Source organism: Coregonus lavaretus, assembly GCF_964263955.1.
Source record: "Coregonus lavaretus genome assembly, contig: HAP1_SCAFFOLD_2841, whole genome shotgun sequence".
NCBI classification, from domain to species: Eukaryota; Metazoa; Chordata; class Actinopteri; order Salmoniformes; family Salmonidae; genus Coregonus; species Coregonus lavaretus.
The window spans coordinates 54806-72863 of NW_028156112.1; the positions used below are offsets into that span (position 1 = coordinate 54806).

General features: G+C 45.0%; 1 protein-coding gene across 1 annotated transcript in view; it reads right to left on the reverse strand.

Moving 5' to 3' along the window:
• Positions 1-17928, reverse strand: part of LOC311126769 (uncharacterized protein) — a gene marked incomplete at both ends in the record, with an annotated part of 31843 nt that extends 13915 nt beyond the window's left edge. The window contains 5 exons of the mRNA XM_084200752.1: positions 2518-2701; positions 4052-4162; positions 13054-13104; positions 15010-15045; positions 17829-17928. Coding sequence (XP_084056878.1) covers positions 2518-2701; positions 4052-4162; positions 13054-13104; positions 15010-15045; positions 17829-17928 — 482 coding nt within the window. The remainder of the gene's footprint in view (positions 1-2517; positions 2702-4051; positions 4163-13053; positions 13105-15009; positions 15046-17828) is intronic.
• Between the last annotated feature and the right edge of the window lie 130 nt (positions 17929-18058).

Below are 18058 nucleotides of genomic sequence, written 5' to 3' on the forward strand. Positions count from 1 at the left end.
ACAGTCTCCCTCTCCTATTAACATGGAATCCTCTACACAGTCTCCCTCTCCTATTAACATGGAATCCTCCACACTGTCTCCCTCTCCTATTAACATGGAATCCTCCACACAGTCTCCCTATCCTACTAACATGGAATCCTCCACACTGTCTCCCTCTCCTATTAACATGGAATCCTCCACACAGTCTCCCTATCCTACTAACATGGAATCCTCCACACTGTCTCCCTTTCCTATTAACATGGAATCCTCCACACAGTCTCCCTCTCCTATTAACATGGAATCCTCCACACTGTCTCCCTCTCCTATTAACATGGAATCCTCCACACAGTATCCCTCTCCTACTAACATGGAATCCTCCACACTGTCTCCCTTTCCTATTAACATGGAATCCTCCACACTGTCTCCCTCTCCTATTAACATGGAATCCTCCACACTGTCTCCCTCTCCTATTAACATGGTATCCTCCACACTGTCTCCCTATCCTACTAACATGGAATCCTCCACACTGTCTCCCTCTCCTACTAACATGGAATCCTCCACACTGTCTCCCTTTCCTATTAACATGGTATCCTCCACACTGTCTCCCTCTCCTATTAACATGGTATCCTCCACACTGTCTCCCTTTCCTATTAACATGGAATCCTCCACACTGTCTCCCTCTCCTACTAACATGGATTCCTCCACACTGTCTCCCTCTCCTATTAACATGGAATCCTCTACACAGTCTCCCTCTCCTACTAACATGGATTCCTCCACACAGTCTCCCTCTCCTATTAACATGGAATCCTCCACACAGTCTCCCTCTCCTACTAACATGGAATCCTCCACACAGTCTCCCTCTCCTATTAACATGGAATCCTCCACACAGTCTCCCTCTCCTACTAACATGGAATCCTCCACACATTCTCCCTCTCCTATTAACATGGAATCCTCCACACTGTCTCCCTCTCCTACTAACATGGATTCCTCCACACTGTCTCCCTCTCCTATTAACATGGAATCCTCCACACTGTCTCCCTCTCCTACTAACATGGATTCCTCCACACAGTCTCCCTCTCCTATTAACATGGAATCCTCCACACAGTCTCCCTCTCCTATTAACATGGAATCCTCTACACAGTCTCCCTCTCCTATTAACATGGAATCCTCCACACTGTCTCCCTCTCCTATTAACATGGTATCCTCCACACAGTCTCCCTCTCCTACTAACATGGAATCCTCCACACTGTCTCCCTTTCCTATTAACATGGTATCCTCCACACTGTCTCCCTCTCCTATTAACATGGTATCCTCCACACTGTCTCCCTTTCCTATTAACATGGAATCCTCCACACAGTCTCCCTCTCCTACTAACATGGAATCCTCCACACAGTCTCCCTCTCCTACTAACATGGAATCCTCCACACAGTCTCCCTCTCCTATTAACATGGAATCCTCTACACAGTCTCCCTCTCCTACTAACATGGAATCCACACACTGTCTCCCTTTCCTATTAACATGGAATCCTCCACACAGTCTCCCTCTCCTATTAACATGGAATCCTCCACACTGTCTCCCTCTCCTATTAACATGGAATCCTCCACACAGTCTCCCTCTCCTACTAACATGGAATCCTCCACACTGTCTCCCTTTCCTATTAACATGGAATCCTCCACACAGTCTCCCTCTCCTATTAACATGGAATCCTCCACACAGTCTCCCTCTCCTATTAACATGGAATCCTCCACACTGTCTCCCTCTCCTATTAACATGGTATCCTCCACACTGACTCCACGTGTAGTTATTCCTGTGTTTAGCTATTCCTGTGTAGTTATTCCTATGTTTAGTTATTCCTGTGTTGAGTTATTCCTGTGTTGAGTTATTCCTGTGTTGAGCTATTCCTGTGTTGAGCTATTCCTGTGTTTAGCTATTCCTGTGTTGAGCTATTCCTGTGTTGAGTTATTCCTGTGTTGAGTTATTCCTGTGTTGAGTTATTCCTGTGTTGAGTTATTCCTGTGTTTAGTTATTCCTGTGTTTAGTTATTCCTGTGTTTAGTTATTCCTGTGTTTAGTTATTCCTGTGTTTAGTTATTCCTATGTTTAGTTTAGGTAGCTTAGTGGTTAAGAGCGTTGTGCCAGTAACCGAAAGGTTGCTGGTTCTAATCCCCGAGCCGACTACGTGAAAAACCTGTCGATGTGCCCTTGAGCAAGGCACTTAACCCTAATTGCTCCTGTAAGTCGCTCTGGATAAGAGCGTCTGCTAAATGACCAATTTATTTATTTTATTCCTGTGTTTAGCTATTCCTGTGTTTAGCTATTCCTGTGTTTAGCTATTCCTGTGTTTAGTTATTCCTGTGTTTAGCTATTCCTGTGTTTAGCTATTCCTGTGTTTAGTTATTCCTGTGTTTAGTTATTCCTGTGTTTAGTTATTCCTGTGTTTAGCTATTCCTGTGTAGTTATTCCTACATTTGAGTGTAGATTAGAAGGTAGGGGGGTTTAGGGAGGGGGAGGGGTGGGTGAGATAGAGGAGACTACATACATCTTGCTCCTTGTCTCCCTCGGCCGTGTGGTTGTGGTTGAGTCTGCCCGCCTTGCCGCTGCGGGCGCGGTCATGCTGGTGGTGCCCGTTGTGCCACGTGACGGGACAGTCAGGACCGGGGGACGGAGAAGGGGACGGGCTCACACAGGCCTTGTGTCCTTCTGTCTTGTGCTTGGAGTTGGGCCTGGAAAGACAGACAGACAGGAGTACAGAACAAACCGGCTGCAAAGCTATAGTATAGTATAGTATAGTATAGTATAGTATAGTATAGTATAGTTTAGTTTAAAGGCCCAGTGCAGTCAAAAATGTGATTTTCCTGTGCTTTATATCTATTTCCACACTATGAGGTTGGAATAATACTGTTAAATTGTGAAAATGATGATAATGTCCTTTTAGTGTAAGAGCTGCTTGAAAAGACCTCCTGAAATTTCAGCCTGTATTGGTGGGATGGAGTTTCGGCTTGCCTGGTGCCATCACCAGGCGGTAAATTGGTTAATAGACCAATAAGAAAGATAGTTCCAAACCTCTCAGCCAATAACAGCTCATTTCAGTTTTCCACTCCCCACTCAGGCCACTCCCAGACAGTCGGAGCAAAATTCTTGTTTGAGAAATTGCTCTTTGCTAAGAAGCTATTTTTGTTTATTTTTTGAAATTTTAATAGAAAAAAAATCACAGTCAGGTACTTAATTGCTACCCAGAAATGAGTTGATAGTGAGATAAAAAAAACTGCATTGGACCTTTAATAAAAAGTACAGTACAGACTGTAAAGAGCACTGAACAAACCTGCTGAAATGACTTAGACTCAAGAGTATATTGTACTAGTTATAGGTGGTTATAGACTCAAGAGTATATTGTACTAGTTATAGGTGGTCATAGACTCAAGAGTATATTGTACTAGTTATAGGTGGTTATAGACTCAAGAGTATATTGTAATAGCTATAGGTGGTTATAGACTCAAGAGTATATTGTACTAGTTATAGGTGGTCATAGACTCAAGAGTATATTGTAATAGCTATAGGTGGTTATAGACTCAAGAGTATATTGTACTAGTTATAGGTGGTTATAGACTCAAGAGTATATTGTACTAGTTATAGGTGGTCTTAGACTCAAGAGTATATTGTACTAGTTATAGGTGGTTATAGACTCAAGAGTATATTGTACTAGTTATAGGTGGTTATAGACTCAAGAGTATATTGTACTAGTTATAGGTGGTTATAGACTCAAGAGTATATTGTACTAGTTATAGGTGGTCATAGACTCAAGAGTATATTGTACTAGTTATAGGTGGTCATAGACTCAAGAGTATATTGTAATAGCTATAGGTGGTTATAGACTCAAGAGTATAGTGTATTACTTTTTTAACGTTTTCAAGTCAGTCGTGATATTTTCATTCTGTCCATATAACAATCATGCATGTCCAGCAGAGCTGTTGCAAACCTTAGTCATCGATACATCAGTAGACCAAAAAGAGTCTGATTAAAATGAAGGCATGTATCTAAGGGGGGTATGTTGGGGGCCACCATGGGTGTCCTACCTGCCGGGGGACTTGGAGGGGCTGTGGTCTGTGGAGGAGAGTGATGCACTGTGGGAGCTACAGCAGCTGCCTCTACGCTGAGACGTCCTACTGGGGGACTCTACTGGGGACCTGTTGGGTACACGCACAAACACGCACACACACGCACAAACACGCACACACACACGCACACAGACGCACACACACACGCACACACACACGCACACACACGCACACACACACGCACACACACGCACACACACGCACACACAAACACGCACACACACGCACACACACGCACACGCACACACACACACGCACACACACACACACAGACACACACACACACACACACACACACAGGTAAATGTACACATACACAGATGCCAGCACACACATGCACAATGACAGACACACACACTGAGTACGTTTATATGCACACTAATAATTTGATATTTGATTATGGCAGTAGGCAGATTATGCAATAGTCATGTACAGTGGCTTCCAAAAGTATTCACCCCCCTTGGCATTTTTCCTATTTTGTTGCCTTACTACCTGGAATTAAAATGGATTTTTTTGGGGGTTTGTATAATTTGATTTACACAACATGCCTACCATTTTCTTGTGAAACAAACAAGAAATAAGACAAAACTATGCATAACTATTCAGTTAACTTGGCAGGTTTGTTGGCAGGTTTGTTGTGGTGCCATATTCTTTCCATTTTTTAATAATGGATTTAATGGTGCTCCGTGGGATGTTCAAAGTTTCTGATATTTTTTGTATAACCCAACCCTGATCTGTACTTCCCCACAACTTTGTCCCTGACCTGTTTGGAGAGCTCCTTGGTCTTCATGGTGCCGCTTGCTTGGTGGTGCCCCTTGCTTAGTGGTGTTGCAGACCCTGGGGCCTTTCAGAACAGGTGTATATATACTGAGATCATGTGACACTTAGATTGCACACAGGTGGACTTTATTTAACTAATTATGTGACTTCTGAAGGTAATTGGTTGCACCAGATCTTATTTAGGGGCTTCATTGCAAAGTTGGTGAATACATATGCACGCACCACTTTTCCGTTATTTATTTTTTTAGCATTTTCTGAAACAAGTTATATTTTTTTCATTTCACTTCACCAATTTTGACAATTTTGTGTAGGTCCATTACATGAAATCCAAATAAAAATCAATTTCAATTACAGCTTGTAATGCAACAAAATAGGAAAAACGCCAAGGGGGATGAATACTTTTGCAAGGCACTGTAAACACCTCACTCTGCTTATCATAATCGGTGTAAGGTCAAAATCGAAGTCAGCATAAGCCGATTAAAACACCTGGTTTTCTGAGCAAATTATTAGGACAATAGTTTTCACATACAAATCAAATAGACTTCACAAAAATAAACATGGTCACTGTGGTAGAATGTTTATTTTGATTGACGATTTCCTGCATTTATCAAAAAAATCCCCATCAGGTAGCCTGATTTCAGATGTGTCCATGGAAACAGGCTTATTATGAAAATCGTTCTTCTTGCAAAGCATGTAAACGTTTTAAACAAGCTAATATTTTAAACTGACTATCCACAATAATCACATCATGTAACCGTGCTCAATGTAACAGACTGAGACCATATCACATTCAAGCTTGTGGCATGCATCATTCTATTTTGATATCTGTCCGTTTCTGTCACTGATTACACTAATATGCATCGTAGCCCTTTCCACACACAGCCCCTGTCATCTCGTATACGGGTTGAAAATGGCAGATTTTGTCATTGATAAGCGCCCAAATTGGAAACCCAGTGGCTGTACACTGACATGCTATATATTACATCATCTCAGGTTCTCTGGTTCACAGCTCTGTATGGGTTTTAACGGACAGCCTTTATAAACGTGAGCATGTGTTGTTGTCTGAGTGAGGGAAAGGATGTAAATCAAATCAAATCAGTAAATCGAGAGGAGTCGATGTGTTCTGAAAGATGAGACGTTGAGGATTATAATAAATACCGCTTTGATGTCATACAAGCAAACCACACCCTGCACTTCACATTTCCATATTTGAAAACGTATGTAAATTACGGTATCAACGTTTTTTGATCGCTACATTTGATCCACGGTTACAAAGATGACATGCGTCTATTTGATGAGAATTTGCCACGGGGAACACGCACTTGAATGCACTCATGATGACTCCATTCTATGCCCAAAATTACAAATACTAACACTGTAAGATCATCTTTTATAACTTAGCTAGCCATGTTGGCAATAGAATAAGCTTTGAAATGACGCCCAGCTGACCCAGATTGTGATTTATAATGGAAAGTTTTTAGATTGCCTAAACAACAACAGTAATTGTGTGATGGTGGGGACGCAGGGCTGTGTTACAAACCAAAAAACGACAAGGGTGCTCGCTTCAGTTCCTCAATGGCAAAGCTAGGAGAACTCAACAACAACACCTTATAGTTGAAGGCTCTTTCCTTGAGTCATAAGGCCTGGCCATAGCACTATTAAAACATTCACTTTAGTTGTTAATGATCTTGTCAATGCTTTAGACACAAAAATGAAATGTGCTGCTTCGTTTGAGGACCTGTCAAAAGCTTTTGATACGGTTGATCGTGCTATTTTATTGAATAAGTTGTCCTCGATAGGCCTGAGCTCTGACGCCTGTTCATGGTTTCATGATTATCTTAGTGACAGAACTCAGGCCATCGTGATTGATGGGGTTAAGTCTGAATTTGTTGAAGTACATAAAGATGTACCACTGGGGTCGATTTTTTGTGACCTGTTCTCTTCACTACTTATATAAACACCATTTGTCAACCTGTTAAAATTTGTAAACTTCATCTATATGCGGATGATACTATTATGTATGCTATTGCCTGGACTGTTGATCTGGCTGTGCCAAAACTACAGGCAGATTTGATACCTATGCAGGAATCCCTTGCTGACTTGTGCTTAATACGAACAAAACGAAATTCCTGTTTTTAAATTCTCGTAAGAATGTTTCAGATGATTTACATGTTCACTCAATCGAACGTGTTCCCACATATACTGTAAATACTTCGGCATTTGGATTGATATGGATTTGACATTTAAAAAACATATGAGCTGGTTAAGAAGCTAAGATTTAAAGTTAGCTTTTTCTACAGAAACAGATCGTGCCTATCTCTAAGCAGTAGGAAGCAGATTATTCAGTCAACCTTCAGTCAACCTGTTGTTGATTATGGTGATATTATTTATTAAAGTACAGCTGCTACTACTCTTAAACCTTTGGATGCCATCTACCATAGTGCCCTTCGTTTTGTTACAGGTGACAGTTTTGATACTCATCACTGCATCCTGTACCAAACGGTTGGCTGGACTTCGCTAAAGACCAGTAGATCGCTACATTACTCCCTTTTTGGTTAACAAGGCCCTACTTCATAAACTTCCGTCTTATCTAACTTTGCTGTTTAAGTATAGACACCGGAGTTGCCTAACCCGTTCACAGGATTGGTTAACTCTTGAGGTTCCTAGGGTCTCCACCGAGCTAGGTAAATCTGCTTTTAGTTTTAATGCACCGTATTGCTGAAACAAAATTCTAAATACATTTCATGATGTTCTGGTGCCGTTCGGGAAATTTAAAGTATGGATTGGGGACTTATTTGTGGAGGAATGTAACTGTTTTTTCTGTGTGATTTGTGAAGTTGTAAGGGTTGGTGTGAGGTGTGACCAAGGCAGGATATACAGTAGGCAGTAGGCAGAGATGGTGAAACAAGGATCTTTACTGGTGGTTGGAGCTGCCCTGCCGCGGGCTGACGTGAACTCTTCGTGCTCGCGCACACCGGGCACCCCTGGAACCTGGTGAAGAACAACGCCCACCTGGCCTGGCGCGAATTGAGCCTCTTGGCCCCCTGAATGTAGGCTAAGTTCTTATGGTCCATCCATACGATGAATGGATGGGCGGCCCCCTCTAGCCAATGCCTCCACTCCCCCAGGGCGAGCTTGACCGCTAGCAACTCACGGTTCCCCACGTCATAATTCCGCTCCGCCGGGGACAGCTGACGGGAGAAAAATGCGCAGGGGTGAGTCTTACCGTCCGCGAGGAACCGCTGGGACAGGATTGTTCCCACCGCACGTCTGAAGCGCATCAAATGCGTTCCCCGCTTCCGGGGTCCAGGCGAAGGAGCGCACACTCGTCTAGGTGAGGGCTGTCAGGGGAGCGGCTAGGGAGCTAAAATTGCGAATAAATCGGCTATAAAAATTAGCGAACCCTAAAAACCGCTGTAGTTGCTTGAGGGATGAGGGCTAGGGCCAATCCAGTATCGCACTGACCTTGGCTGGGTCCATCCGCAGGTCCCCCTGGGTGACGATGAACCCCAGGAAGGAGACTGTCTCTGTGTGGAACACGCACTTCTCCGCTTTGACGTAGAGCTGGTGACGGAGAAGGCGTTGGAGGACCTGTCGAACGTGCTGCTGGTGTTCACTCATATCCTTTGAGAATATTAGGATGTCATCCAAATACACGAAGACGCTGTGGTCGAGGAGGTCCCGGAGCACGTCATTGACACACGCCTGGAACACCGGAGGCACGTTGGCTGGACCGAACGGCATGACTTGGTACTCGTAATGCCCACTGGGTGTGTTAAAAGCCGTCTTCCACTCGTCCCCCTCCCGAATCCTCACCAGGTTGTAGGCATTGCGTAAGTCCAGCTTGGTGAAGACCCGGGCTCCCTGCAACGACTCGAATTCCGTCGTCATCAGGGGGAGTGGGTAGCGGTTCTTAACCGTGATGTCGTTGAGGGCCCGGTAATCAATGCACGGCCGCTGCCCACCGTCCTTTTTCCCCACGAAGAAGAAGCCGGCGCCCGCGGGTGAAGTAGAGGGACAGAGTGCCTCGTTGATATACTCCCTCATGGCCAGTGTCTCCGGCCGGGACAAGGAAAACAATCGCCCTCGTGTGGGCATGGCGCCCGGCAGGAGATCGATAGCACAGCCGTATGGCCTGTGAGGAGGTAGACCCTTGGCACACCTCTTACTAAACACCTCCCCCAGATCCCAATACTCCCGGGGAACACCTGCCAGGTCTGGGCCGGTGACGGACTCTGTAGCCGCCGTCCTTCCGGTGGCAACCGCCGCTAGGGCGGTAGGCGGTTCGGAGTGCGGGACCTGGGGAAGAGGTGAGGACTGGTAGGTGGTCTGGGATGGTGGTTTAGGCTGATGAGTGGTCAGTGGAGTCCCGGAACAGGATGGGGGCGGAGCCTCCCTCCAGGATGAGCCATCCCCGTGGACCAGTCTATCCGGGGTTTGTGGGCGACCAGCCAGGGGTGCCCGAGGACGGGGGGACACTCCGGAGTGTCCACAATGAAAAACTGGATATCCTCCCATAGCCCCCCCGCCACCCGGACACGCACGGGGACAGTGTGCCGGGTGATGAAGCCCGACCCCAACGGTCTGCCGTTCAGTCCCATGACCGGAACCGGCTCGGAGACGGAGAGTAACGGAACGCTCCACCCTTGGGCCAGCCCCGCGTCCATCAGGTTTCCCGCGGCCCCAGAATCCACCAGTGCATGCGCCCAACGCGCAGCGCGGGCCCACTGAACCCTGATGGGAGAAAAGTCAGGGCGTCTCTGGAGTTGGGGTTTCGGTTCCAGCTCACTAGCACCTCTCCAGATACTAGCAAGCCCTCCCATTTCCCCGGCTTCTCCGGGCATGAGTTGCAGTGGTGACCTGCGTGGCCGCAGTACCGGCAACGTCCCTGGGGCAGACGCCTCTGCCTCTCCATCCTGGACAAGCACGCCACACCCAGCTGCATAGCCTCCTCCTGAGGCGTCTCCTCCCTGAATCGGCAGAAAGCCTCCGGGTTGATAGGGGGACGCGGAGATATGCCTTGCGTCATCCCTCTCTCATGCATTCTCTCACGATGCAGATTGTCTACCCGCACCGAGAGCTCGACGAGGCCGTCCAGTCGCTCAGGCAGCTCCCTGAAGGAGAGTTCGTCCTTCATTCCCTCCGATAGCCCCTGTGCGTAAAGGACGACCTGGGCGGCCTCCTCCCATCCTGCCTCTCGAGCCCGGGTCCGGAACACCACGGAGTAGTCCGCCACCGAACGGTCACCCTGCCGACAGGCCGTGAGCCGTCTCCCGGCCCCGTGCCCCGACACCACCCGAGAGGTGTTGAACACCTTGCGTAGCTCCCGGGTGAATTGGTAGGAGTCAGAGCACGGCGGAGTTTGGCTCTCCCACTCCGCGGTAGCCCAGGAAAGGGCCCGATCCGTCAACAGAGTGATGATGTAGGCCACCTGGCCCTGCTCCGTCGGGAAGGAGGAGGGTTGTAGGCTGAATACCAGGGAACACTGGGTGAGGAATTCCCTGCAGCCCTCTGGATGTCCGTCGTAACTCTCCGGAGGTGGTAGGCCGGGTTCCCGCGATGTTGCAGGCGAGACTGGAGACGCCACTGGCTTTCGCTCCACCGGCTGCCGGGGCTGGTCGGGTGTCCACCCGGCTCTGCACGGCGATCGTCAGCTGGCGGAGATTCTTGGTGATCTGCTGCAGGCTGCGGGCGTGTTGGTTCAGCATAGCTCCCTGTGTTGCCAATGCGCTCCGATACTGTGCTGCCTCCGCTGGGTCCATAGTGGCTCAGTTTCTGTAAGGGTTGGTGTCAGGTGTGACCCAGGTGCGGTGCAGGATATACAGTAGGCAGTAGGCAGAGATGGTGAAACAAGGATCTTTACTGGTGGTCCCGAAGCCAGAATACAAAATAACAGATTTATCACGATAAAAGAAAGGCGGAGCAAATAAGTCTCTGAAAACCGGCTGACAGCCAAAATACGAAATACTACCTAAGACTGAAACAAATAACGAAACAGGGAGAACACTTCTCAAGTACCTGTTCATAGGTCTCCAATCAGACACTGAGTAGTACTGCTGGACATAGAGAAACTAGCAGAGAAAACTGAGCAAGGGAACACAGGGAAGTGAGGGCATAAATACACAGGTGAACAGGTAGACACAGGTGACACCAATAGGATAATGATTAGTCCAGACTGTGAGTGAGGAGGTGCCTAAGGTTGTCGGAGGATGACACCTAGTGGGTCGCTCCGGAACTGCGAGCCCCTCCTGTAACATGAAGTTTTATTTGTGTTGTACCATGACTTTGAGATTCTTCAAAGTAGCCACCCTTTGCCTTGATGACAGCTTTGCACACTCTTGGCATTCTCTCAACCAGCTTCATGAGGTAGTCACCTGGAATGCATTTCAATTAAAAGGTGTGCCTTCTTAAAAGTTAATTTGTGGAATTTCTTTCCTTCTTAATGCGTTTGAGCCAATCAGTTGTGTTGTGACAAGGTAGGGGTGGTATACAGAAGATAGCCCTATTTGGTAAAAAAACAAGTCCATTTATGTCAAGAACAGCTCAAATAAGCAAAGAGAAACTACAGTCCATCATTACTTTAAGACATGAAGGTCAGTCAATGCGGAACATTTCAAGAACTTTGAACGTTTCTTCAAGTGCAGTCACAAAAACCATCAAGCGCTATGATGAAACTGGCTCTCATGAGGACCGCCACAGGAATGGAAGACCCAGAGTTACCTCTGCTGCAGACAATAAGTTCATTAGAGTTACCAGCCTCAGAAATTGCAGCCCAAATAAATGCTTCACAGAGTTCAAGTAACAGACACTTCTCAACATCAACTGTTCAGAGGAGACTGCATTGCTGCAAAGAAACCACTACTAAAGGACACCACTAAGAAGAAGAGACTTGCTTGGGCCAAGAAACACAAGCAATGGACATTAGACCGGTGGAAATCTGTCATTTGGTCTGTTGTGTCGAAATTTGAGATTTTTGGTTCCAACCGCCATGTCTTTGTGAGACGCAGAGTAGGCGAACGGATGATCTCTGCATGTGTGGTTCCCACCGTGAAGCATGGAGGAGGAGGTGTGATGGTGTGGGGGTGCTTTGCTGGTGACACTGTTTGTGATTTATTTAGAATTCAAGGCACACTTAACCAGCATGGCTACCACAGCATTATGCAGCAATACACCATCCCATCTGGTTTGCGCTTGGTGGGACTATCATTTGTTTTTCAACAGGACATTGACCCAAAACACACCTCCAAGCGTTGTAAGGGCTATTTGACCAATGAGAGTGATGGAGTGCTGCATCAGATGACCTGGCCTCCACAATCAACCGACCTCAACCCAATTGAGATGGTTTGGGATGAGTTGGACCGCAGAGTGAAGGAAAAGCAGCCAACAAGTGCTCAGCATATGTGGAAACTCCTTCAAGACTGTTGGAAAAGCATTCCTCGTGAAGCTGGTTGAGAGAATGCCAAGAGTGTGCAAAGCTGTCATCAAGGCAAAGGGTGGCTACTTTGAAGAATCTGAAATAAAATATATTTTGATTTGTTTAACACTTTGTTGGTTACTAAATGATTCCATTTGTGTTATTTCATAGTAGAATGTAGAAATGTAAATGTAGAAAATAGTGAAAATAAAGAAAAACCCTTTCGACTGGTACTGTATATATATGTTTTTATAATAAAAAGTGCATTGACATGACTTAAGAAGTGTGCACAGTTTGGAGAGGTGTTTGTCCACAGAGACTCCAGTTAGACCTCTCACTCAAACCCTTGTCATAGTTTTGTATTATATTGCGCCTACTTCAACATTTCATTGAATATTCTTATTACGTTACTGAATGTATCCAGAATATTTTCACATTTCGTTATAGACAAAATGTTGTCAAAAGTACAGTAAATGTGAAATGCACATCAAATCACCAGTGTAATGTTTGGATTCAGTCTTGTTTCAGGTGAACAGTTGTGTCCTCACCTTTTGGTCTGATCATTTCCCCGTAATCTCCAAAGTGTTGTCTTAACCATGTTCATGCATATGCTTTTTGTAGTTCTTCTGTTGGAAACATTTCAATTTGGCCCTATATATATTTCCACGAGTGTAAGGGGTTAAGTCTACGGAACATCTAACATCTTCCCGGTTCAGTCAGTCCATTATTGTAGGTTGGATTATTAAAAAAAAAGAGGGATCCTTACCTCTTTCTGGTTTTGTTCTTGTCTTTCTGTTTGCTCTTTGGGCTACCCGATCTGAAAAGGGAAACAGGTTGGTGTATCTTCTTTAAACAGGTAAAATGGTACAGTGTTTTCAGAAAGTATTCATACCCCTTGACTTTTTCCACATTTTGTTGTATTACAGCATGAATTCAAAATTGATTAAATCGATTTTTTTCTCACCCATCTACACACAACACCCCATAATGAAAAAGTGAAAACATGTTTTTAGACATTTTTGCAAATGTATTGAAAATGAAAAACATAAATATCTCATTTACATAAGTATTCACACCCCTGAGGCAATACTTTGTAGAAGCACCTTTGGCGGCGATTACAGCTTTGAGTCGTCTTGGGTATGTCTGTATCAGCTTTGCACATCTGGATTTGGGGATTTTCTCCTATTCTTCCTTGCAGATTTTCTCAAGCTCTGTTAAATTAGATGGGGAGCGGCGGTGAAGAGCAATCTTCTCATCAAGGATTTGGAGGCTAAAGAAACAAACACCTATTTAGGAGAGGTGCTGGCTAGCAGAGTAGAACACTTGAAAAAGAAAAGGAGAGCTTCACACTCTAGGAGCTCAGATGCAATCAATTAATAACCTAATAACCAGCTTGTCTGTCGAAACGTTGGTTATTAAATTATTGCATCTGAGCTCCTAGAGTGTGAAGCTCTCCTTTTGCCATCAAGGATTTGCCTGTATTTGGCTCCATTCATTGCTCCCTCCATCCTTACCAGTCTTCCAGTCCCTGCCTCTGAAAAGCATCCCCATAGCATGATGCTGCCTGCCACCACCATGCTTCACGGTAGGGATGGTGTTAGACGGGTGATGAGCTGTGTCTGGTTTTCTCCAGACATTGCGCTTTGCATTCAGGCCAAAGAGTTACATTTTTGTATCATCAGACCACATAATCTTTTGCCTTATGATCTCAGTCTTTCACATGCCTTTTTGCAAACTCCAGGTGTGCTGTCATGTGCCTTTTTCTCAGGAGTGGCTTCCATCTGGTCACGCTCCCATAAAAACCAGATTAATGAAGTGCTGTAGAGAATGTCATTCTGGCAGGTTCTCCCATCTCAGTCAAGGAACTCTGTAATTCTGTCAGAGTGGTCATTGTGTTCTTTGGTCACCTCCTTGACCAAGGTCCTTCTTGACCGGTTGCTCAATTTGGTTGGACGGCCAGCTCTCTAATAGTTTTTTTCCATTTCCCAATGATGGAGACCACTGTGCTCTTGGAAATGTTCAACACTAGAAATTGTTTTATAACCAGATATATGCCTCATCACAATTCTATCTCGGCTATCTACGGACAGTTCCATGGTATAGTTTCAGCTCTGAGATGCACTGTCAACTGTGGGACCTTATATAAATAGACAGGTGTGTTTCTTCCTAAATCATGAAGTTGTAGTGACATCTCAAGGATGATCAAAATAAATTGGATGCACCTGAGCTCATCTTACATTTGACATTTTAGTCATTTAGCAGACGCTCTTATCCAGAGCAACTTACAGGAGCAATTCGGGTTAAGTGCCTTGCTCAAGGGCACATCGACAGATTTTTCACCTAGTCGGCTCGGGGATTAGAACCAGCGACCTTTCGGTTACTGGCACAACGCTCTTAACCACTAAGCTACCTGTCAAAGCATGTGAATGAGATATTTCTGTTTTTCATTTTCAATAAATTAGCAAAAATAAAACATGTTTTCACTTTGTCATTATGGGGTTTTGTGTGTAGATGGGTGAACATTTTGTTTATGTATCCATTTTGAATTCAGGCTGTAACACAACAAAATGTGGAATGTGTCAAGGGGTATGAATACTTTCTGAAGGCACTGTATGTTCACTGTAACAAGCAAGCATTTGCCTAGTTACATTCACTGAGTCACCCTGACTGTAAGCCTACATATGTGATGTGCACAATGTACTATATTTAACTGCATACCCACCTGTATCTCCTCTTTCTCCTGTGACCAGACACCGACCTACAGAGAGAGAGGGTGAAACCTCTGTTATTCACACACAGCTCAGGATGTTCTGAACGTGTCTCTAGACCCGATCAATGAGGGGATACAGGCTCATTCCTCAACGCTTGACTGTGTACATACTTCCTACTCTACAGGATGTTCACACTACTGTTGCCATGGTGATTAGTCAGACTGGCCAACAATAGATATTATTTCCCCCTCTTTTCACACAACACTGTATTCCCGTTATGTAAATTTTACACTATTAATTGATGAAAAAAAAAATACAATTAACTTCAGTTAGTAGAGATGGAGGGGACTGAAATGAAAACATATGCTTAAAGTACTTTGCTTCCTCTTTCAAAATATTGTTTGGTGAATCATGGATGACTCTGTCATTTGTAACACGTTTCTGTAAATTATTTTTGGTAGCATTTCTAAGTTGAACATTACATTTTTTGGGGTGCATTTTCGCCCATATTCCATCCAGTTCGCTTTATTTTTATAATATATTACACTTGATCTTTCTTGAATAAGTTCCTCCATTTCTTTCTGTTTTTCCTCTAACTTATTCTGTGCCTCTATGTTACAGTTTTTATTGCTATCAATCTGTAGTTAGTTTTTGTTTTAAAGATGAGTATTGAATTGCATGGCCTCTAAAGGCACATTTAAAAGTGTCCCATACAATAAGGGGATCTGCTGTAACTATGTTATGTAGGAAAAATTATTCTGTCTTGGTTAAAAACAAGTTGTCATCCAGTAGGCTAAATTTACATTTCCAATATCCTTGCCCTTTTGACTTAAATCTATTTGAAAATCTATGGCAAGACCTGCATATGGTTGACTAGCAATGATCAACAACCAATTGGACAGAGCTTGAAGAATTTTGAAAAGAATATGGGGCAAATGTTGCACAATCCAGGTGTGGAAAGCTCTTAGAGACTTACCCAGAAAGACTCACTTGCTACCAAAGGTGCTTCTACAAAGTATTGACTCAGGGGTGTGAATACTTATGTAAATTAGACATTTATTTGACACCCACCATTCTCAGACACAACCATTCTCTGATACTGTTCTCCTTATTAACCCCCTCTTCTCCCTCCTCCTTCTCCTCCCTCCTTTTCTCCTAAATTGAGAAATATACAGTCCTATCCTTTAAAATGGAGCCCAAACCAAAGAGAACTCAACCTGCTGAGCTGTTGTTAAGTGTGTGTGGTGGGTGGTGGGTGGTGGGTGGTGGGCACTAACGGTTCGGACCAACCAAAAAGCTCCCCTCCTCTCCAATTCCACCAACAGACGTAGACAGTAGAGCGCATCACAGGAAGCTACTCTAGGGACGCACCCACCATCTTGTTCTCCCCTTACTTAGCCATACATTATTCATCTATAGACAACACCTGCAATGCAGTGGATCTTTGGAGAAATCTGAGTAGGGGAGAGAGAGGCAAAAGGGGGGAGGTTTTATACGTGGGAGGAAGGTAGGGGTGTTGGAGGTGTGGGGGGCAGTGATGCTCAGCAATTTTGTCAGAGGCTCATTTTTCTTGTTTTGCAGCTCCCATACAGGTTTGGTTATTAGAGGAATGAGTTTAGCCCCCGAGAGAGAACGAGAGAGAGAGAGAGAGAGAGAGAGACAAAAAGAGAGTGAAAGAGAGAGTAAGATTGAACACGAGAGGGCCTCCCGAGTGGCGCAGCGGTCTAAGGCATGCAGTGCTAGTTGCGTCACTACAGATCCTGGTTCGATACCCGGCTGTGTCGCGACCGGGAGACCCATTAGGCGAAGCACAATTGGCCCAGCGTCGTCCGTGTTAGGGGAGGGTTTGGCCGGCCGGGATGTCCTTGTCCCATCGGGCTGTGGCGGGCCGGGCACATGCAGGCTGACACGGTCGTAAGGTGTTTCCTCTGACACATTGGTGCAGCTGGCTTCCAGGTTAAGCGTGCATTGTGTCAAGAAGCGGCGGGGTCGTGTTTCAGAGGACGCACGGCTCTCTCCCGAGTCCGTATGGGAGTTGCAGCGATGGGACAAAACTGTAACTACCAATCGGTCACCATGAAAAAGGGGGTAAAAAAACAAAGATTGAACGAGAGAGAAAAAAGGGACCTGCTCTTTAGAATTGCTTATTGTCGTTATGATATTCCTGAGCTCTCTTTCTGACTAATTATTGCATTATTTGTAAGACAATACAAAATATAAGCAACATTTTTGGAGGGTTTTATTAAACATAACGAATGAATGCGCTGGAAGAATATCCTCTCCAATATTCTCCTTCTCACTGTGTCCCTCCATCCTTATCAATTTCCTTACCAACATCCTTACCAACATCCTTATCAACATCCTTATCAACATCCTTATGAATATCCTTATGAATATGCTTATGAATCTCCTTATCAATATTATAGTATTTTATTGTCTGGAAATTATTGCTTATTTGTGGTTCCTGTACTATTTGGGCCAATAGGAGAGCTTGAGTTGGGTGCTTTGTCGACACCAACATAACATTTTCCATCCCAGCTTTTTCCTGGGATAGTTATGTTGTGAAGTGTCCTGGGGTAAGATTAACCCCTTTTCCCTGTTACGCAAGCAGGCTGAAGCACGTCTGGGTACATTCACATTCTCTGGCTATTTCTAGCTCTTCCCAGTGGTTCTCACAGACTCGATCTAATCGATCTAACGGTCATGATAAGTTAATGAGACAGAAAGTCCTTCTCTAGTAAACCCCTCCTCCTTCCTTATGACTCACACACACACGCACACGCACACGCACACACACACGCACACACACACACAAAACATGCAAACACACCTGTCTCGCTTGTGTTTTTTCCCACTCTTCTTCTTCTTCTCTCTGCGGGAGATATGGGGAGAGAGAGACAGCTCAGAGAGAGGGAAGGATGGAGAGACAGCTCAGAGGGAGGGAGAGAAAGAGGAGAGAGCGAGAGAGCTCAGAAGGGAGAGAGAAAGAGAAGGAAAGAGAGAGAGAGAGAGAGAGCTCAAAAGGGAGAGAGAAAGAGAAGGAAAGAGAGAGAGAGAGTT